The 23,223-nt window shown below is 42.4% G+C and overlaps 1 protein-coding gene across 1 annotated transcript in view; it reads right to left on the reverse strand.

Annotated features, from left to right (window-relative positions):
- The window catches only part of TMEM163 (transmembrane protein 163), a 223,407-nt gene that overhangs the window by 77,042 nt on the left and 123,142 nt on the right, over positions 1-23,223 (reverse strand). The window contains exons 3-4 of the mRNA XM_045826113.1: positions 6,849-6,892; positions 5,366-5,457 (exon numbers count right to left, since the gene is read on the reverse strand). Coding sequence (XP_045682069.1) covers positions 5,366-5,457; positions 6,849-6,892 — 136 coding nt within the window. The remainder of the gene's footprint in view (positions 1-5,365; positions 5,458-6,848; positions 6,893-23,223) is intronic.

Raw genomic sequence — 23,223 nt, forward strand, 5'->3', positions numbered from 1 at the left:
AAGGATTTCTGCCTCTCGAAGAATATCCCCTCCAGAGCTCCCAAATATGCTGCTGAGCATCATGCCATTTGGAGGTCCGTTTGGAGCAAGAGAACAACCTCCTAGGCAGTTTTTGCCCCAGGGCTGCACAATTAGAAGCTTGCCAAGGTGAGCAGCCTCCCATCTGCCTCCAACCCTCTGTCTCAGGGAGCTGACTGCTGGCCCAAAGAGACAGCTGGACTGGAAAGCCTCCCTGGGGCCTCCCACCTGTGCTGCAATCATATGCAAAATGTCAGAGGCCCCCGATGAGTGTCAGTCTGTACCTTCTGTGGCAAGCATCCGATGGCCCTCCGCGGCTGATGGCAGCAGGAAGCTGTACTTCCTGTGGCCTTACATGGTACACGGGGCTGAGGATGACTAAGACTGGCATGAAATTCCCTGTGCCATTTAGCCTTGCCAAGTTCCTCCTACTCTAATTTCTCCCACAGCCCTTACCTCCAGGGACACCTTCCCTCCTTCCATATCTTTCTCACATTGCCAAATCCCCAGCCTTTGATCTGTTAATAACTTCGTCTTTTTAAATATATTAAAAATGATCAAACTATCTAAAGAGGGCATTGTCCCACATAGTGACCACTACCACACATCACTATTTTAAGTCAAAAATCCAGTTCTTCAGTCGCTCTAGCCACAGGGCAAGTACTCAGTGGCCACACGTGGCTAATGGCTACCACACTGGCAGTGCAGACTCAGACAGACCCATTACCCCAGACGTTCTATAGGACAGCCCTGGTCTGAAGGATATACAGAAATGTGTCCCTCCTTTGTCTGTTCCCAGTCCTCCTCCCAGAGGCGATGCTACTGCCAGTCTCCTTTGTGTCCTTGCAGAGATTGTTCTTTGTATCTAAACAAAAGTGTGTGGAAGCAAACCTCTGTTACTAAAACAAATGAGAGAAGACCCCAAACACTATTTTGCACCATGCTTTCTTCACTGAACAGACCATGGAGCTCACCATATAAGTGCACAAATAGTTCCCTGTTTTTTGCGTGTCCTCACAGCAACCTGCTCTCAGCAGGACAACCACCACCACTCAAGCCCTGTAACCACACTTCTGCTCCCATGTCCCCTTGGTGGCGCCCTGCTCTCTTGCCTCCCAAACACTTCCCTCCGATTCCCAGGCTCCACATCTTCAGTCTCTTTTCTGACTCTCCCCCTCACCTCTTGGCCTAACAAAACATGGTTGTTCTGTGAGGAAGCTGCCTTGCCTACCTCTGATATGGAGGCTGTGTCTCCTCTCTTGTGCACATTCTCAAAGCCTGTCTTCCTCCGGGTGAATTCCAAACTAGTTTCTCTGGCTTTCTCCCTCAGTAGTCCCAGTTACCCACAGACTAAACCACCCACTACACCTCCCTGTCATTGCCCCCAACCCCTGGCCCCTCTCCTTCATTCACTGAGGACATTGGCACCTGCTTCATTCTCTTCATCTCCTCCATAAATTCTACAACCATCCCCTCAACTGCACGTGGACCATCCAGCCAATGCCAGGCCTCACACATGTCCCTGACCTTTTGTCCTCACCCTCCCTCAGCCACCTACTCCTACCCTAAAGCCACACAAATAAAGGAACCACCTGTGAAATCCTGGTTTTCAACATGCTACTCTCACATTAGCATCCCACACCAACACCTGTCAAGCTAAACCAGTCTTCTAATCCGTGATGACTACTCATTAACCTTGCCATCGTCCTCCCATCCCTTCTTACCCATTCTGAATATTCTAGTATGTTCCCAGATCCCTCCCTTACAAACAAACTTGACTCCCTTGCCCCCTTTCTAGTTTATGTACCTGTTGAAAACCCTGACCATGTGTAAACGTGGTTCACCTTCTCCAGTCATATTCCCTATGAGAAGGTGACTGATCAAATTTGGAGCTCTTAAAAATAAAAAGCTAGTTGGTAGGGTTACAAAATGGAGCAATGCTATAGAAAATAGTATGAGGGTCCTCAAAAAATTAAAGCTAGTGCTATCATATGACCCAGCAATCCCACTTCTGGGTCTGTATCCAAAAGAATCGAAAGCAGGGTCATGAAGAGATATTTGCTACGAACCCTTGTTCGTAGCGGTGTCAGTCACAACAGCTGCAGTGGTCATAACCCAAATGTCTGTCAGCCAGTGAATGGGTACACAAAATGTAGATTATACATACACCGGAATATTGTACAGACTTAAAATGGAAAGAAATTCTGAAATGTGCTACAATATGGATGAACCTTGAGGATGTTAAGCTAAGAGAAATAAGCCAGTCACAAAACAGCAAATGCAGTGTGATCCCACTTATACTAGGTATCTAGAGTAGTCCAATTCCTAGAAACAGAAAGTAAAATGGTGCTTTGTTTAACGAGTGCAGAGTTTAGTTTCTCAAGATGAGAAAGTTCTGGAGATCTGTTCACAACAATGTGAATACATTTAACACTACTAAACCATACCCTTAAAATGTTTAAGATGGTAAATTTAATGTGATGTGTTTTTTCAGCACAGTAACGAAGCACAGAACAGAACGGAACTACCGGGCGAGCCCCTCTCTGTGGCTGTGCTGAAGCCACACCCTCCCCCCCTGAGCACTGAGGGCCCAGGGCCGCCAGCGGCTGGCAGGGCTGAGGGAGCTGCCTATGCTCTTTGCACTGGCAAGTCCAAGCTCAACATTCTTCCTGAACTTTAGAGTCAAAGTAGGAAAATTTAAAAGAATTAACTAAGAACCAGTTGAGTATTTCCCTATTCTCCCAAATATTATTTTCTAGCAAGTAACTGGAAACTAGTAGCCTTTCTAGCTCTGCCTCTTATAATTCATTCATGCTCATTAATATGCAAACATCAGTTTCTCAATTGGCAGTGATTTCATGAATTTTTAATTTACATGCAATGAGCCAGAGATTAAAACTTTAAACTAAAGCCAACAGTAGAGGATTGTGAGTGTCGTTTTAATCCCTAGATTAAGAATTTCTGAGTGAATTCACTGGCACCAGCACATTAACTATTATCTGGGAATTACTAAAACAAGTCTTCTGGATTTTTACTTTTTGGGCATTAATATAGATATACATTTCTTAAAAAGCACCTGCTTTGGGATCATTAAAAACAGTGAAACCAAAGACATTTCTTGTTATCAGTCTTAATCTGGGAAAAGCTCCAGGCCACCTGGCAAATGCTCACAGAGATCCCAACACTATAGAACAGCCACGATAATGTGAGGCTTTGTGACTAATGTGTAAGAAACTCATTTCAGCAAAAATAAAATCAGACTTAAAGTAAGCAAATTAGAAGAGAGACATTGAGAAACAATGAACCCAATTCCTTCTGGAATTGCAAATCCAATTCTGGATTATTAATTCTAAAATAAGAAAAAGCAGAGGGAAGAGCTTTCTCTTTCGAGGGCAAGGCCCTGTGAATATATAAGCCCCATATGCAATTTTAAATTTCTTTAGCCACATTAAAAATGTAAACAGAAAAAAAGTAAACAGAAGCAAGTAAAATTAAAGTAAAATTAATTTTAAGAGTTATTTAAACCAGTATATCCAAAATATTCTTATATCAAATTATAATCCATATTTTAAAAATTATTAATGAAAAGTTTACATTCTTTTTTTCTTTCCACATCTTTGGAGTGTGGTATATACTTTTCACTTACAACATCTCTTAGTACCAGCCACATGCAAGTGCTGAAACAGCCACTAGTGGGGACCGTCTGGGACAGTGTGACTGCACAACCAAGGAACTTATGTTCTTCTGACAGGACAGGGACTTGCTCCTGAAACCCAAGCATATCTTAGGTTGTGCTCTCTAGATTGTTCTCACATAATCCTCGAACAGCCAGCAACAGCCAGGGTGGGTGCATCAGCTTCTCTTTTGGCTAGACTGGTGTTAGTTCAACACTGGTCATTAGGTACAGACATTTGAAATTTTACAAAATAAGTTTACTACTAAAGTTTTCTTAATTTTTTTCAACCACAAAGTGACTCACTTTTTTCAAAATTAACCTTATCCTAAATAATATCATCTGTGATATTACAAATTTTTATACTATAATTTTTATAGTTTATTTGTTCAAAAAGCTAAAGTGCATTCAAATAAATATTTAACACTTAGAAGAAATTTGTGCTCTACCTAAAGCCAACAATTAACTAAACTAAAATTCATATTCATTCTCATTGGTGAATCAATTAGGGTGTCATCTTTCAAAAGCTTTCCACGTGGCACGTGAAATGTGAGATATGTTACTCAGAGAGTCGGGGTAACATATCCCCAACACCCAACATATGTATGTGTGAGTATGACACAGACCCCCTACCAAGAGTATCCTCTGTCTGGGAACCACCACAATCCTACCATAAATGCATGGGGCATTTATTCCTTTGTATTCAACTGTTCAAGAGCTGCAGAGGTGGGGTAATACTCTTGCCCTAATGACCAGTGGTGGCTCAGTTCTAGGGGAGTCCCCTCAATAATTAATAATCATGGCAGCTATGATTTACTGAATTACGATTTACTGCATTTGGTACATAATTGTTCCAAAGTGTGTGTGTGTGTATGCATGCGCACACATGTCAAACTGTGATAATTATACCTCACTCATATAATTGTCATAATAACCCTAATGAAGGAAGTATTGTTTTTCTGCTTTTCCAGTCAAGGAAACAAGGTGCAAAGCTGTTTATAGCTTCCCACAGGCAGAGATAATAAATGGGGAAGCTGAGATTCAACGCCAAGAAATATAGCTCTGGAACCTCTTCTGTAATCACTCTGAGGATTGCAAATGGAATAGAAATGAAAGTTGGAAAAAACACATGTTTCATGGTCACAGTCAGAAATCCCTCAAAGACAAAGGCATTCCCCCACAGGGTGTGGGGAGTGAGGCAAGCAATATCCTCTGATACAGAGAGGATGGTGCAAGTAGAATAATTTATAATGCCCTCAAGATGTCTTCTGGAAATTCCAGTGGAGAGCTCATCTTGCTCAGAAATAAGAAAAAAGCATGAAAATTCAAGGGAACAACAATTCCAAAAACACAAAGCTTAAGAGGATGGAAAGATGGATGGATTGATGGATCCATGGATGGATGGACAGAAGGATAAAAAGGCAACTGAGCATATGTTTACTCCAGACTCAAAAGCAGAGAACAGAGAGTGTTATAAAGGGACATCAATCTCTTTGACCACTGTGGAAGGAAATGGCTGATAACCACCCCAGCCGGCCATTCTCAAAGGCAATTTGGGGACCTTATTCTTGTCCCTGGGACCAAAACTGTAGAGTAAGCTGTGCTGACAACCTAATTATGCAGCCTTCATTTGTAAGGGTTCTGCAGTCTGGAAGCAAGTAAAAATCCACTTACATGTATTCCCTATGGGCAGAGTGTACCGCGGCTGCGTTGCTGTAACGCCATAGGACAATCGCCGAAGACAGGACATCGAGGATGGCATCAAACTAGGAGAAGGAGACATGGCATTAGCAGTTTTCCAGAGTTAAGACACAAGGCAATGATTCTGTGACTCAGAACATCTGAGCAAGTGACCTCAGAGCAAAGAGGGTTTGCACCATTATGATGTGAGCCATCACATCCTCTGCACAGTGGGTCCCAGGGACCTGGAGCCCAGGGCACCCCACAGGCCAGGTCCTATTTCACACTGCTCCCACGGCCTGGGAAACCACACTCTCCCACGTGTAGGGTCTGCTCCTGGGCCCGTGGCTCCCAGCACTCTGGAGATATGGGGAGATTGCACTGTTCTAACACGTTTGAAATTGGTTTCCCCATGGCGAGCAAGATCATTTCAGCATTTAACTGTGTATCCCAAGTAAAAGATTTGAGGTGAGGAATATGTTTTTGGTTTTCAATGGGATTGTTCTACCTGGGGTCCAGGGTGAGGGTGATCACCTGGGAATTCTGCAAACACTTTAAAATTGTATCTAAAATTCAGTCCTTTTGTATGAATGAATGATGTGTTGGGGGAGGAGGCAGGGGAGGCAGGGGAGGCAGGGAAAGAAAGGAGGAGGCAGAGGAGGCAGGGGAGGCAGGGAAAGAAAGGGAAAGAGAGGGGAGTGTGAAAAAGAGGGAGAGAGAGAGTGTGTGTGTGTGGTGTGCATTTTTCTGGAGAGACAGTCCACTCTTTCAAAAGTTTCTGAAAAATATCTGCAACACCCAAAACATTAAATTTTCACAACGAAAGGAAGAAGTGGGTTTGGGAAGAGAAACCCATACCCTTAGGTACAGGAAACCCTAAAGCTTCAAAGGAGGAGTGTTTACAAGAACTCTGTATGAGCAATTGTGCCACACCACACTGGTCATCTGGAAAATTACAAGCACTCTCTTGAGGGGATGTGGGGAAGCTTCACCCAAGTTTTCAACATGCTTGGCCTGTAGAACATCTGAGTCCAGGTTTCTCTGACCGACTCCCATCAGGAAGCAGGCTGGGAACCAGGCTACTGTAGTCAGGCCACAGACTGGCGTATCCCCACAGCAGCAGCCCCACTCTTAACTCTCCACATCTCTACTGCGCCAGCGAAGGCTCACTCCAGGGTGTGCCCATTTTCAACTCTACAGCCTTGAGGGGCAAATAAGAGCTAAAACCCTAAAACATCCTCACAATCAGTGTGGGAAATGTGGTCCCCTAATCTGTTCTTGAGAATTACACAGCACCACTGCAGTTTACTTCTAGTAAATTCTAATTTCCTGTAGAAGGGATTTCTATAAAAGGTGTGTTTGTCATGCTAGGCTCTCATCTGCAAACCACCCTCTTCTTACTGAGAGCCCAGGGTGAGATTTGTGGGCTCAGGAAAAACGTGCAAAACTTCATAAAAGTACATTTCAGGTTACTTACTGCAAACCCAAAAGCAGAGGCGCTGTACCTCATAACGGAGACAGCTAAAAAGAAAGAAAATATTATTCAGAATATTTTAAGACCTCATATTTATTCTCTCTCATTTGTGAGTATATTAATTTATTTGATATTCCCTTTTAAACAACAATGGAAAGTTTCCAAGAGAATAAGTTTAAAAATTAACTGCAGTTGTAAACTCTGAGAACAAAAAAAAATGCAGTGTGAAGAGAAGATTCCAGGCTCCACCAGCAACAACTTCCCTTCGAGGCGTGTTCTGAGCAACAAGGGGCCAGTTTCAGAATGAAGATGCTTAAGCAGTTGTCAACCAAACGACCGCAGAGATTTGCTAATTTAGCGGCTGGGAGTAGAGAGCTGGAAACTATATTAAACTTCAAGGTAAAAGTACAATCGCCCAAACTGCTCCCATAAAGAAGCAATTAAAGCCCTGGCTGGCGTAGCTCAGTGGATTGAGCGCGGGCTGGGAACCTAAGTGTCCCAGGTTCGATTCCCAGCCAGGGTACATGCCTGGGTTGCAGGCCATAACCCCCAGCAACCGCACATTGATGTTTCTCTCTCTCTCTCTCTCTCTCTCTCTCTCTCTCTCTCTCCCTCCCTTCCCTCTCTAAAATAAATAAATAAATAAAATCTTTAAAAAAAAAAAGAAGCAATTAGTGGTGTCTGTGTGCACATGCCATTGCTAACAGAGTTGAAAAAGATCTCTAGCCCGTCAGAGCTTAAAATTAGTGTAGACCTCAATAAAACTGTTCAGAAAAACAATAACAAGTAATCTTAAACAATAGCCATCCACAAATGTAGATATAACAATTATAATTAAAACATTTGCCCATAGTCAAAAATATACCTTTGGGGGATAGGCAAGTAGGTAGCACTTTTGCCTAATTCTGTGATCTGTTCTATGCCAAAGCAATGTCCGCTTCAAAGACTATTCTCAATTTACCTTAATAAAGTCAGTTCTCCATAGTTAACAAGCATATGTCCAACCTCCAACAAAAAATGAAACCCTACGCAATGGGTCAGTAAAGCTTTGAAGTGGATGGTTCCGGGCACAGGTGTTGCAAGCGCTCATTCATACAGTGAGAGGCATGGGCACAGGGTAAGGAGGTCAACACTGCACTCAGCTCACTACCTGTCCCTTCTCAGAGTCAAGGACCTGCTCTCTGTCCTTTCCATAGGTCCAGAAATGGACCCGGGACAGCTCTGTTGTCCTTTATAATCCATCCCCAGCCACAAGGGGCATATGACCCAGTGTGAAGCAAGCATGTTTCATTTGCTGTGAATTAGGAATTGAGACTGAGAGAGTCTAGTTGGTTAATTTATGTTGTTGGAATTGAAACTTGCAATCACCAGAGCTAGTGCTGGCCATGGTTTGCTATAAAGACTGAGGAGCAGAGAGATAACCATGGGGTACAACACAGTTCTGGGGCAGAAAGATCCTCTGGCTTCCTAAAGTGTCCAAGACCTTCAGAAATTCAGCCACAGCCCAGGCCTCAGGCTGAGTAATGCAATCGATTAAATTCCTGATCCTCTTTGTTTTCATGTGGGCTGCTCCAGTGTTTCCTGCCAATGCCCTTACTGGTATAGAGAGAGGGGCAGATCCAGGTGTGTGCACAGACCAATAGCAGCTTTCACAGGCAACACAGGTGTGCAGTGCAAAGGGGCACTGGACCTTCCCTAAGAACTCAACTCACCTGCCACATTGGTGTGTGCAAAAAGGGCAGCAAATCCCTCAAGGGGTCTCTCTGGGCACCAAGATGCCCTATCGGACATGGAGCCCACCTTGCAGGAAGTGCCCAATAACTGTTAATTAAACTGGTAACTGACTTTTATGAAACAAGTCTAAATGAGTATCTGGTTTTTCCTTTACAACCTGTTTTTAAACTATCTTAGCTCTGTGCTCTTCATGGGTTACTTCTTTATTAGTAGTGGACACCTTTTGAACTTCTACTAACACCTTGTCAGATGCTCAAAATGCACAACAGATCAGAAAGAGATGCCCAGCTGGAGCTCCTGCTCTGCTCCTCCCTGCGCTGTTCGGCCTGGCACCACTGCAGGGAAGGCACAGCCCAAAAAGCACACCCCTCACCATCACGGAGGACCGCCTGTTCTCCAAGCAGTGAGCCATTACTTTAAAAAGTTTTAACTGAGTTATTTGTTAATACCAAACATTTATACAATGGGCTACAGATTTAAAAGAGGTACACGCCCACTCGGTTATATTGAGAAAACAAGGATCCTTGTCTCTGGTCTCTGGTCTCCAACAAAAGAGCTGGCCACTGAATGGAGGGATTTCTTCCCCTGACTCAGTCAGAGTCAGTGTCCATGACTTCAAACACTCAAATAATTACAATGGGAAGTTATGTTTGTGTGAGTGAGTTTAGGCTGCCCAGTGAAATATTAATACTGTTAACCCAGAGTCCTTCACAGAAGGGAAGGATTAACATGAATCATTTATTTAGAAATTGGCTCCATCAAATTTCCCTGACAAGATGAAAAGGGAGAAAACGCCAAAAACTGCACGGAGAACCCAGGGTACATCGAAGGGCACGCTGAACGGCATGGCTCAGACAGCTTCCCTTTGTGAGCAAGTCCCCGGCTCAGAGAAGCTAGTAGTCATTAACACAGGGCCTGAATGGGAGAGGTCAGAGCCTTTTAGGAATCTCTGAAGAGTGGGAAGTATAACAAGGTAATTTTCCCTGGCCTGTCATGGAATGCGACACATCCTAATTCTGGTTCAGACAGCCCCTGTTCACACAGAAAAAGGGCAAACCGTGGGGTTCTCATCAGGATGCTTCCAACTTCCCTCATGCAAAGGAAGCATTCCACAGAAAGAATGGCAGGCCTGTGCCAGAATGACCCACCACGGCAGGGATGAGGAGGTCAGTGCCCCCAGAGCCCCACGTGTACCTGGCTAAGGGTAGCCGAAAGCCATCGCAGGTCCGACAAAAGTCCAGCAGTGCCTTTAAGACAGGTGCAAATTTAACAAGGGACAACAGACAAGGGCTCTTTCAACCTCAAACAATTATGTGGTAAGCTGGCATGGTCAGTGGACAGACAGGCAACAGGGCAACCGTGAACACAGAACTCTCCCATGAACAGTGCTCTGGGTCAAGGTGGGGGCCACAGAGCTGAAGATAATGAAGTCCTGCGGCCGTCGGCACTCAGTGCAGAGCCTGTTGACCAAACACCGCAGCTGCTCTGGAATGGAGTGCCTGGCTGTCAGCAGCCTCCAAATTCATCCAGAGAGCATTGCTGTCAGAATCCTTTAGGGAAATTTGTGAGAACGTTTCTGCACCTTACCATTAGGACATATCTCCACTGCTGATAACTTAAACATGCACTTAGGGAGCCAGTGGTCACCAACAGCCTTTGAGGTGAGCAATTACAGGACATCAGAGCCTCATTCCCCAGGGCACTGAGGCCTGGATTCCTGCCTCTCCCTGCCCTGTGGTGAGAGTGGAGGTCGACTGCCCTCTGAGCAAGCTGGCCTTACACATCCAAAGTGTATGCTCAGGATGTGACTGGGCTCTTCTCAGTTTCTGAGGTGGTGCTTTGTTTTGTTTTGTTTTTTGTTTTGTTTTGTTTTGTTTTGTTTGTGTGTGTTTTTTTTTTATGCAAAGGCACACAGTCCTTAACATGTTATATTCATAAGTAAAATGAAGATCTGTAGTTCCATTCCCCTTTTGGGTAAGAGCACCCTGAGTATCCTCTGGGAAATATCACTTCCCCTGGCCCCAGACTACGTGGCTTAGGTGGGATGGTATAATTATCCCCATTCTAGTGTATACTGTCCTACGGCCAACGTGAGTGATTCAGAGATGGCACAATTCAGTGCAAGCCAAGGAGAATCCCTGAAGTTTTACTGAAAATACTGGGAATGGGATGTCTTTCTAAGATGAGATTGCAGACAGAGTAGGTAGGATGGAAAGAGGAGTTTCATTTATCAGTTTTGCTCTAAATGGGAAAAGGCTACCTCAGAATAAAGCCAACACAGAGGAAAGCAGATATTAAAGATAAGAGGTACAGCCCAGGCCGGGTGGCTCTGAGGGCTGAGTGTCACCCCAGTGCGCCAAGTGTGCGGGTTTAATCTCTGGTTGGGGCACACGCAGGAGGCAACCAGTGAGCGCACGAATGGGTAGAACAAGAAATTGATGTTTCTCTCACTTTCTCTTTCTCTCTCTCTCCATAAATTAAAAAGAATTCAAGGTAAGAGATACAAATCAGACCACTGATAACATGGACTAAACCTCTGGAATCAACCTGGCCTGAAGTCCATCCCTTGTATTTTTCAAATATGTGAACCAATAATTTCTGTTAATTTGTTTAAGCCAGTTTGAGTTTTTATCACTTGCAGCCAAATGTCTTAATACAATATACTTTGACAGACTAATCCCATGTTCAAGAGTCCCTTTTAATGTCTCAGAAGTAGAAAAACACTTTACATGTAAAAGGCTCATAGCAGGTTTATGTAATTTATAACAGAAAAACACTGGACACAATCTAAATGCCCAGCAGCAGGGTGATGATGAGAATATGGTTCATTCAAAAAATAGGCTACATGTAGCTATTTAAAAATGCATACAAAAAGTAGTGTTGGTTAATGCTCACATTAGCATATTTGTTAGAATAATGATATTGATAATAAAAAGGTGATATGTTCGGTGCCGTCAGTACCAGGAAACACTGGGTCAGGGTCTGGAGGCATTCTGGTGAATATACATGCACACTGATGGGGAGGTCAGGAGAGGCTTTACAGGGAGGGTGACATTTGAACAAAGGCTTAAAGGAGGTGAGGACAGGAGTCATGCTGTCACTTCCAAGAATGGAAGAGTCCGTGCAAAGGCCCTGAGGTGAAGTGCCTGTTATGTTTGGCCATTCAGTCTGAAGTAAAAGGGAGAAGAAAGTTATGAGATCATAGATTTTCCTATTGTTTGAGCAAAAAAAAATTAGGTATACATTGTGAAGATACAAGATGACATATGTGATACAACTAGCTTCATGATACAACTATGATTAACAAATGCATTGAAAACAACTAGGAAAAAAATCCCACAACTGATAACAACAGTTAATCTTTGGTGGCAGAAATATTTGAGTGAATTTCTTTCCTTTCAACTTTTTTACATTTTCCACATTTTCTATACCCATCATATATGGCCATTCAAATCAGAAAAAAATAAGTTTTATTTGGGAAAAATTACCCAATTCATAACAATAAAGCCACAGCTCTAAAACAGAATACAGAGACCAGATTCACAATGCACATCTGGGAATCAGCTGCACCGTGAGCTCATGAAAGCTTCTGGCTGGAAGGAAAACATACTACCTTACATGTCTTCACTATAACCTAGTTTCTAAAATGCATCTCACTAGGCCAAGTCTCCTACATGAGTGGATTGCTAATTCCCAAGAGTTCACCAGAGCTCTGGTAGAGGACCAGACAAGCCAGGATGTGGAATGCAAGCAAAAAGCCACTCCCTGTCTAAGGGACAGCCTGCCTCCCAAGTTTTTGCTTGTCTTGCACTCTACTTTCCTTGTCAAGGGGGTAATAACAGCTACATCCCCAGAAGCATACAAACAAGAGAAGTCTTAAATAAATATTTACACAGGTCTGGTTAAAGACCAGACCTTCTTTAACTAACTAGGTCACATTCAGGCCAGTAAGCATGTCAGCTGAAAACTCAAATTCAAACAAAAAGACAGCTGGAAAATGGAGGGACCCAGGCAACCCATTGTTAGGGCAAAGCCAAATGCAAATTTTGCAGCTGAATAATCAGCAGGCTTTGCAGAGGGTTGTGAAGGTTCAGAGGAAGTGCCTTGGAAATTCAGAGAAGTGAGAGTGTCAGCAAAGCAACTGAGGGTCAATATGGAGAGCCCCTCAACAAGGAACATTAAACAAAGGGTGCCGTTTCATTCGCAGGCTAGTTTATAGCAACAATGAGGACCCATCTGTCATTTTCCCCAAAGTCAGCCAATAATTATCTTTAGCCTTAGCACTCTTTAGCAGTACCCCAGGCCCCATAACACCTCCAAGTTGCTAAATTATGTGCCCAGTAGAGCTCTGCTAATAAACCAAACCCACTTTAATTAGAGCACCTCTGTCACACAGAAGCCCAGCAACCACACCTACAGCTGTGGAGCTGACCCAGCTCGAGAACTCATCTTTCCATCACCCACCTTCATCATCAAGCTACGACCCAGGCAGAAGAAGTGTAGCAGAAAGGGGTCAAAACTAACTGATTTATGTTCTAACTCACTTCAGCAGAACCTCCAACAGCTTCCAAACTGTCTTCCACTCTAACAAGATTATAATGTACTACAAAAATTTGTGATAGGATGTTGAACTCTGCCATCACTGAAGGAAAAGAGAGGGCCAAGCAGTTTGAAAAACAAATCAACAAAACTTTTTATTTTGTCTCCATAAATCCAAATGTGCCAAAGGGCTATCTGAGGATAAAACCCTGGAAGTTTTTGTTTAACCTATACAGTATTATTCAAATATCAGAGTTGGCTACCAACATTTTTAAATCAGGAGCCCTCATAAATTGGAAAAAGGAACACCTACATTTTTTACTTCTCTGGAAAAACTGAGATCTGCTGAGGCTCTTGGGCACCTTCCTGGCCCTTCTGGGTATCTAGCTGCCCCGGTGGGCTTAAGTATGAGACTTTAGATGTAGCCCACACACAGCTCTAAAGAAAGCAATTTCCAACAAATGCCTGGGATATTCATTGTGCTGCATGAACAGCCGCCTCCAATATTTTCTACTATAATGTCTGGCTCTCAGCAAATTACAAAAAGCTGTAATAGGCCAGGTACTCAGAGCTTATTCCATTGTTTGAGAACTCTTTGTCTTCTATAGAACCTGAGAACTATTAATAAGCTCCAGACAGGCTATGGATACTGCCCACCTACCCCCAGAACTCTGTTGGTCTGCAAACAGGCAAACCCCCCACCACGGCCCCAGGATGAACACAAGACTCTCTTTCTTTCACATGATCAAGAGGTGGGTGGTCATGTGCAAGTGGCCATATAGTCAGTCCCTCCCCCAGAATAACCTGTGCAACCCATAGCAAGAGTGGGGTTGAAGAAGTTATAAGATTCTGCCCTTGAACTACTGTTATTGGGGTAGGGAGGGTTATTTGATAGTGATCTGGGCCATTTTGCAATATAAGATGTATTTGCATTCAGGTTTACACCAGGAAGCAACCATGAAAAAGTCTTGCCTGGACCCCCATATCCTCCTGCCCCACAACCTACACCTTTGCCCTAGCATTGTTCACATGCAGCAAGAGCTGTTCTATCTGTTGTACTCTGGGAAAAGGCCAAAGTTTTTCCAATGGATAAGGTGCCATGGGCTGACCTTCTCCCTACCTGCTGCGCCTGCTCACTCCACTCCAGCCCCAGGGGCCTCCTCACTGACCTCCCCACAACCCAGAATGCTCCTGCCAAGCCTGGTTCTAACTCATTCCTCTGACTCATCCCCAGGATCTGACTGGACACTCCCTCATGGTCTTCAGGTCTCCAGTCAAAACTCACTTCCTAGGCCTGTCCTGTTCACCCCATTTAATATTGCAACCTGCCCAGCTCCCACATCTTAGCTCCTCATCACCTTGTTCTATATATTCTTTACCTGGAGCACATATGATCTTCTATCACATTATTGGATTTACTTATCTATGTAATTGCGTATCATCTGCCCCCTCTACCCATTAGAATATAAGTACTGGAAACTTTTCCACTTTGTTCCCTGATGTCTCCCAAATGCCTAGATCAGTGCCTGGATACTTGAAAACATTCAGATTGATTGACTGACTGATTGATAGACTGAAATAATACCTTAGTGATACCTGTAGACAGTCTGCCCAGACCCCTGGGAGCCAGCTGAGGGTGGAGAGATAGGAGGGGTGGCCAGGGGAGATGGAGCTGGGCGGTGGGAATGGAACTGGAGAGGTGCTTCAGTACCAAGCCACGCTCCTTGGGGCACTGAGGGTGTGGCGTGCAGCCAGACAATACGTTCATGAACCACCTGAGGCCATGGCAATGACACTGAGTTGCACATGTATGACAGCAAGGGAAGATGCTGGACCAAAGTAGCCTGTCAGTCTAGCCCAGGGAAAGGAAGGGATTGGTGGGGAGGTGGGCCCACACAAAACACATGAAAGTTTAGGAAGTTTACTGATTTTTCTGAGAAAGCACCTGGTCCATCTCATACTGGAGTTGATACAGACCCAGGGGAACAAAGAAACACTTTCTTGCCCACCTGATGAACACACTGGCCAATGCATTCATGGGACCTAGAAGCCACATGGCCAAGAGTAGCACTGGCCCCACGCACGGGAACCTGAAGCTGGAGAGCAGCTGGGAACAAGCTAAGCTGCCTGGATAACTGCTCAACAGGTGCCTGTGGGTCCCAAAGGGCAGTACTTTAAATGGGAACAGAATCTCTAGACTCTGTCTTTTGTCTTGATCTTGCTGAACACAGCTGGGTTTTGTCTGAGTATTTCGGAGGAGATGGGCTTTGAGACAAGAGTCCATCATTCTCCCAGATTGCACAGTATCTGAATAAAAAACCTTTTTCCTTTCCAACGAGCCTCTGCCTCTAGAATTTGTCTTATGGTGGTGGTGGTCAGCTGAATCCCACTTTGGTTCAGTAACATTAACTCCAACTTGCAGTAAACAGAGTGTTCAGGGAGAAAGCAGACCAAACCAAGGGTTCATACCAAGAGGCCCAGCTGTGTTAGCAGGCAGCCATTCCCTGAGCAAATAGAGCAGCAGCCAACACTCTGTGGGGCATAGAAACCAGCCTCAATAAAGACCGTTCTTTTAAGGAGAATGAGGAGCATCTGAATGACAAAGACCAAGGACTATGAGAAGAGCAAGAAGAGTCCTGAAGCCAGGAAGCTATGAGCAAGCCCAGAATTGTACATGAGGAAAGAAACCAGGATAAGAACAGCCCAAGGAGAGTCTCCACCATGGGGTGCTCCCATGGTCTCCAATATACACCACAGACTCACCCTACTTCAGTCAGTGTAACATGAAACATACTGACCCCCATTCCAGAGCAGGAACTCACATTATAGGAACATGAGCTGGACAACTGCCACTTAACAAGGAGAGACCCAGTTTAGACAGGTTCTCAGTGGTCACACAGGTAAAAGGTACCAGCTTACAGACAAAAATCCAAGAGCCTAGGTTTTCACTCTTTAGTTTCTTCAACAACACAGCCACTTTCACATTGCTGCTTCTACAAACTGGGACTAGAAAGAAGGAAGAGCTGCTTGAGGCCACGATTACCCAACTTTTATGAATGTTTATGAACTATCTTCAATAGAGTAAACAATGTGCCCTCACTTTTATTTATTCCAAAGATCTCATTCACCAGAACTAACATAAGAGCACAGTTCTTGTTGAAAGTCAACTGCATATTATCCCTTACATGCAGCTTTGTGCTGTGGTTTCCCATGATGCCAACACCACTCTCAAGAAAGTAGTGTGTTGCCTCTGGGCATCAGGCCTAGCCAAGTCCCTGCCCAGGCTGGCCAAGCAGCCCCAGATGACACTTAACCCCTGTCCAGCAACCCACCCTGCCCAGTCCAACAGGGGGAGCCTGAGCTCACCAATCATCCTCTCATTCAATAAACAAACATTTATTGAGCATATGCTACATGCCACACGCTGTTGCGATGAGCTGGGGATACAGCAGTTACTTGTCCAGTGACTTCATGAAATATGCCTTGCAAAGTCTAACTGTCCCTTAATCACAGAACACTGCTACTTTTGCCTAGTAAATAAAGTGTTCATTGAATAGAAAACAGAGACAGCAGAAAATTTTACAAATCAGAACCTTCCCAGTTTGTCTTCTCTGGCCTTCTGTTCTAATTGCTGTTTTGGTTGTGGGGAATTCCAAACCTGAGTGCTCATTCTCAGCCCATTATTTCTAGCTTGGCTCAGTGTCTCTCCTCTGGCACCCAACGCCTTCTCAGCTACTGCTCTCACTTTCTATCACACAGAAAAGATCCTGTGCCTTCTTCAACCAGCTTATGAAAACCTGAAATCAGGGGTTACACTATATTCAAATCACTATCCACAGTTAGTACTCCAGAAATGCTTACTTGTTGAGCAATAAAAGCTTGAGGAATCATTAAACCCTAATAATAAGGTCTGGTTTTTATTGACAATTATGCAATAATTAATTCACATCAGAAACAAAAGCTAGTACTATGGGCAACTAGAAACAGCAATGGCATGGATGTTGCGGCCCAAGGTCATCCTCATCTGACACTGCTGACACCATACCACTCATTGGACCTCTTTGGTTTAAAGAACTGCCGAGGGACTTAAAAAAAGACTTGACTTAAAGAAATGGTGCTGAGTAAATATGTACTCACTTGAGCTGATCAAAGTCATTAGAAGACTATTAACATCATCACTCAGAGAATAAAAGTTAAACATAGCAGAATAAAGGCCTTTTGTTCTCCCCTCTCTCCCTACTGCTCTTCTCTATAAAACCCACCAAAAGCAACAAGGAGCACAGAAAGCCAGAGAAAGAATAAAATGACGGGGGGAAAAACTAGGAAAAGGTCAACTTCAAACCCCAAGTTGTAAAAACTATCTTACCAAATACATTAAAATGTACTTATCAAGAGCTTATAACATACCTCAATCAAATTTTATTCAGAGCTCAGAGTTTTCACAATTTGGTGGCACAAACAAGAGCCCAAACAATTACCCTTTATACACAATACCAGGTTGGGAGATGAGCTGCAGCATGTACTCCTGAGCCCTTTCCCCCTATCCCACACAATGGATAGCAAGGGAGGTGAAACCAAAGGAGTAACTGCTCAGACAACCCTGCTCTAAGAATCACAGAGGAACAGAGACTGCCCTGCTAGATAATTTTCTCTTGCTCACGAAAGAGGCAGGGAGTTGCTCCCTAAGGTAGACTACCAAGGTGAGATGTCAGCACCGTGTGAAACCCTGCTCAAATAAAAGCAGCTCGCTGTTTTTCTTTCTTGCCCCAGCTTCCCATAAAGCCCAAATTATTACAACAGGGAGGTACTGGCTAACTGGCTGACTAGCAGACAGAACCAGGGAACTGAAAAGAATTAGTAAGTGAATTCAGCATACATTAGGCCACTAGACACTACACCAATACACAAGTATCGGTTACCACTTACTCACAAACAGTAAGAAAATGCAGTTTTAAAACCCCACTATTTTCAACAGTATAAAAATCAAATACCTAAGAATAAACTAAAGAAAAATGTGTTAAGACCTCTACCTAGAAAAATAATAAAATACTATTGAGAGATACCCAACCAACTGAGCTAAACTGGCCAGGCACAAAACTATCATTTAGAATTGAAGAAGAGAAAAGAAGGTTTCCGGACTAGAAAAAGCTAAAGGAGTTCATCGCCATCAAACCAATATCACAAGAAATGTTAAAGAACTTCTTTAAGAAGAAAAAAAGATAAAAATATGAATAATAGCAATAACTATATATCTATCAATAATTACTTTAAATGCAAATAGATTAAATGCTCCAGTCAAAAAACAAAGGGTGGCTGAATAGATAAGAAAACAAGACCCTCATATATGCTGTCTACAAGAGACTCACTTCAGATCAAAAGACACATACAGAGAGAAAGTAAACGGATGAAAAAAGATATTTCATGAAAATGTAAACCAAAAAAAAGCTGGATAGCAATACTTATACCAAAAAAAAAAACCCCAGACATTAAAACAAAAGCTATAATAAGCTATAATAATAAACAAAGAGCCCTGGCTGGTATAGTTTAGTGGATTGAGTGCCAGCCTGCAAACCAAAAGGGTCATTGGTTCAATTTCTATTCAGGGCACATGCCTGGGTTGTGGGCCAGGTCCCAATGGGGAGCGCATTAGAAGCAACCACACACTGATGTTTCTCTCCCTTTTTTTCTCCCTCCCTTCCCACCTAAAAATAAATAAATAAAATATTTTAAAAAGAAGAATACACACAGAAGGACCTGGCAATCCCTATTCTGGGTATTTATCTGAAGAAAGTCAAAATACTAATTTGAAAAGACATATGCATCTCTATGTTCACTGAAGCATTAATTACAATAGCCAAGATAATGGAAGCAACCTAAGTGTCCATCAGTAGGTGAATGGATAAAAAAGAAGTGGTGCATATGTACAATGGAATATTACTCAGTCATAAAAAGGAATAAAATCTTTCCATCTTCAACATGAATGGACCTAGAGGGCACTGTGCTGAGTGAAATAAGTCAGACAGGTGAGATAAATGCCACAGGATTTCACTTATAAGTGAACCCCAAAAAACAAAGTAAATGAACAAACGAAAAAGAAACAAACCCACAGATACAGAGAACACTTTGATGGTTGTGGGATAGGAGGTGGGTTAGGGGGATGCATGGGTGATAAAAGGGAAGTGATTAAAAAGTACAAATGAGTAGGTACAAAACAGTCATGGGGATGTAAAGTACAACATAGGGAATGATATTGCAATAACTTTGTATGGTGACCAATGGGTACCAGATTTATCAAGGGTATCACTTTGTAAGGTATACAAATGTCTAATTACTACATTGTACACTTGAAACTAATAATATTGTATGTCAACTATACTTGAAAAATAAAAAAATTATTTTTAAAAATTCCATCAATTTTTTGTGAGAGAATTCACAAGATGATTGTAAAGTTTAAGTGGAAAGTAAAGAGTCAAGAATATCCAAGAATTTTTTTTTATTTTGTTGTTGTTCAAGTACAGTTGTCTGCATTTTCCTCCCACCACTCCCCCTCACCCCAGCCGTATATTGAGCAACAACAAAACTGGAAAATAGTCACTTCCAAATATCAAGATTTATTTGAAAGCTACAGTAATTAAGACAGAATAATGTTGGCACTATAGAACAAAAGAAGATCCACACATATACAATCACTTGATTTATAAAAAAGGTACCAATGAAGTACACTGGGGGACAGAAATATCTTTTTAATAAATGGTCCTGAGCCATTGACCCTACCTCACACTACACACAGAAAACAATTGCAGATGAGCTGTAGATACAGATATGTTGAGCATAAAATAACACAGGAGATAACTGAAGTACAATATGGGTGAAATGTTCTTAATCTTGGTGGAAGGAAAAGATTTTTTCAAACAGGACATAAATGCATTCATCATAAAGGGAAATACCAACAAATTAAACTACAAGATTCCATTAAAAGAGCAAAACAGCACACTACAGGGGGGAAGAAGATATTTACAACACTTATTACTGCCAGCAGACCATATCCAAAGTATACAAAGACGTCTTGCAAATCAGTAAGAAAGAGAAAAACAACTCAACAAGAACATGAGCAAGACTTAACAAGCTCCTCATGAAAGATGATACACAAATGACCAATAAGTATATGAAAATATGCTCAACATCATTAGTAATCAGGAAAAATAAAATTAAAATCACAATGAGATACCACTACATAAGAAAAAAGGCTGACCATCTTAAATGTTAGCATGGATGAAATCCAACAGGAATTCTCAAAGAACTGCTGGTGGAGGTGTAAATTGGTACACTTTAGGAAACTGGTTGCCAGTATCTAAAAACAAGTCAGTCACACTCTATAAAGCAGCTATTCCATTCCTACATATATAACCAAAAGAAATGCATACATATGCAAACAAAAATGTTTGCTGACAAAAATGTTCACAGCAGCAGTGTTCACAATTATCAAAAGTGGAAACAACACAAATGTTTTACAGTAGAATGGGTAAATGGCAGTCTATTCACTAATGGAATACTATTCAAAACAGTGACAGTACATGAATCATAGCTACTTGCAACTACATGTATGAATCTCAACAAATAATGATAAGGGAAAAGGAATGATATGGTTCTGTTTGTATAACATTCAAAAACAGAAAAAGGGACTCTCAGTCAAGATGGAGGTGTAGATAGAGAAGCTTCACCTCCTCATACAACCACAGAAAGAATTATAACTAGATCTCAAAACAAACAACACTCAGAACCATCAGGGAATTGAGCTATATGACAGTCCAACAACCAAAGATTTAAAGAAGCCATATTCATCCAGACAGGTAGGATGGGTGGAGTCGGGTGGGGTCGGGGAGACCAGTGGACAGGGGTGGAGACTCAAGTATGGCATGGAGATGCAGTGGCAGCAGTGGAACTGATGATCACACATTCACATGTGGTGGGTAAAAATCAGGAGGGATACCTTGGGAGCCAGTGAGTCCAGGCCAGACCACACAGCCCAGGGTTCCAGTGCCAGGAAGATAAATCCCCATAACTTCTAGTTATAAAAATCAGTGGTTGTTGGAGCAGTAGAAGAAACGGCTGGATTTTTAGGACACTTAGCTTAAAGAACCCACAAGAACTTAAAATGTATACAAACTCACCCACTCTGGGATTCAACATCAGGGCAACAGCTGGAAGGGTGCCAGTCACATACTGCAAGTGGGTGAAGTGAATGGAAATGGGGCAACAGCTGAGAAAACCTCCAGAAAGCAGGCAGCAGCACTGTCCCATCTCTGCACCCTCCCCTCACATAGAGACACAGAGAAGTGAAGTAGGTTGCCCCACCCTGCCAATTGCCTAAGGCTCCATCCCATACAATTTACAGGTGTCTTTTCTATAATAGGCCACACTACTAAGACAGGGAGTCAAAGCAGTTCTACCTAACACACAAAAACAAACACTGTGAGGCTGCCAAATTGAGGAGACAAAGAAATATGGCCCAAATGAAAGAAAAGAACAAAACCCTAGAAAAAGAACTAAACAAAATGAAGAAAACAAACCTACTGGATGCAAAGTTCAAGCCACTGGTGATTAGGATGCTCAAAGAATTCATTAAGTACAGCAACAACAGAAATAAAAAAATGAAGTTTATAGTAAGTGAAATAAAGAAACATTTACAGGGAACTATCAGTGGCAGGGAGGAAGCTGGGATTCAAACCAACAGTTTGGAACATAAGGAAGGAATGAGTACTCAACCAGAACAGCAAGAAGAAAAGAGAATTTAAAAAATGAGGATAGTATAAGGAGCTTGTAGTACATCTCCAAAGGTACCAACATCCAAATCATAGGGATGCCAGAAGGTAAAGAGTAAGGGTAAGAAATTGAACACTTATTTGAAAAAAATAATGAAAGACAACCTCCCTAATTGGTGAGAGAAATAGACATACAAGTCCAGGAACCACAGAGAGACCCAAAAAAGTTGGACCTATAGAGGACCACACCAAGATACATCATAATTAAAATACCAAAGGTTAAAGATAAAGAGAAAATCTTAAGAGCAGCAAGAGAAAAACAGAGAGTTACCCACAAAGGAGTTCCTGTAGGACTATCAGCTTATTTCTCAAAAGAAACTTTACAGGCAAGAAGGGACAGGCAAGAAGTATTCAAAAGGATGAAAAGGAAGGACCTACAACTAGATTATTCTAACCAGCAAAGCCATCATTTAGAATGGAAGGCCAGATTAAAGTGCTTCCCAGACAAGGTAAAGCTAAAGGAGTTCATCATCACCAAGCCATTATTACATGAAATGTTAAAAGGGACTTATTTAAGAAAAAGATTAAAACTATGAACATTAACATGGCAACAAATACACAACTATCAACACCTAAATCTAAAAAAAACAAGCTAAGCAACCAGAACAAGAACAGAATCATAGATATGGGTATTATTTGGAAGGTTATCTTCTGGGAGAGGGAAGAGGGAGAAAGAGGGAAAAGGGGCAGGGATTAAGAAGCATTATTGGTAGGAACAAAATAGGGGGAGGTTAAGAACAGTATAGCAAATGGGAAAGCCAAAGAAATTATATGCACAAACCATGGATATGAATCAAAGGGGGGATTGCTGGAGGGAAGGGGGTACTGGGAAGAGGGTAGCAAAGGGAAAAATATTGGTACTAGTATAATAGCAGAATCAGTAAAGTATATTTAAAAAAAACAAAGTAATATATGGTGGTAAATTCAGGGTAAAATTCTCCTGTTCCCTCCATAAGGAACAGGAGAAGGGTTTCTTGCATAAAAAGGTAAGAGTGAGCGGTGGTTACACAGGTGTGTTCATTTTGTGAAAATTCATTCAACAACAAAATTTTCACCTCTGCACTCTTCTATAGGTCCATCTAACTTCGATTTTTAAAAAGAATGCTTACACAGCAGTGATTAAAAAAAAGTCCAAGAGCCAAAAGATAAGTGAAGACAGGACATAAATAAGCAATTTCAGGGGGAAAAAAACACAACAGCCAATAAACATAAGATAATAAAATTGAATAAAAGAAAACATCAGTTCCATTTCACCTATTAGAATGGCAAAAGTAAAAGGATTT

The sequence above is a fragment of the Phyllostomus hastatus genome, unplaced genomic scaffold (genome assembly GCF_019186645.2).
Source record: "Phyllostomus hastatus isolate PE091 unplaced genomic scaffold, TTU_PhHast_1.1 phas_scaffold_60, whole genome shotgun sequence".
Taxonomy (NCBI): Eukaryota; Metazoa; Chordata; class Mammalia; order Chiroptera; family Phyllostomidae; genus Phyllostomus; species Phyllostomus hastatus.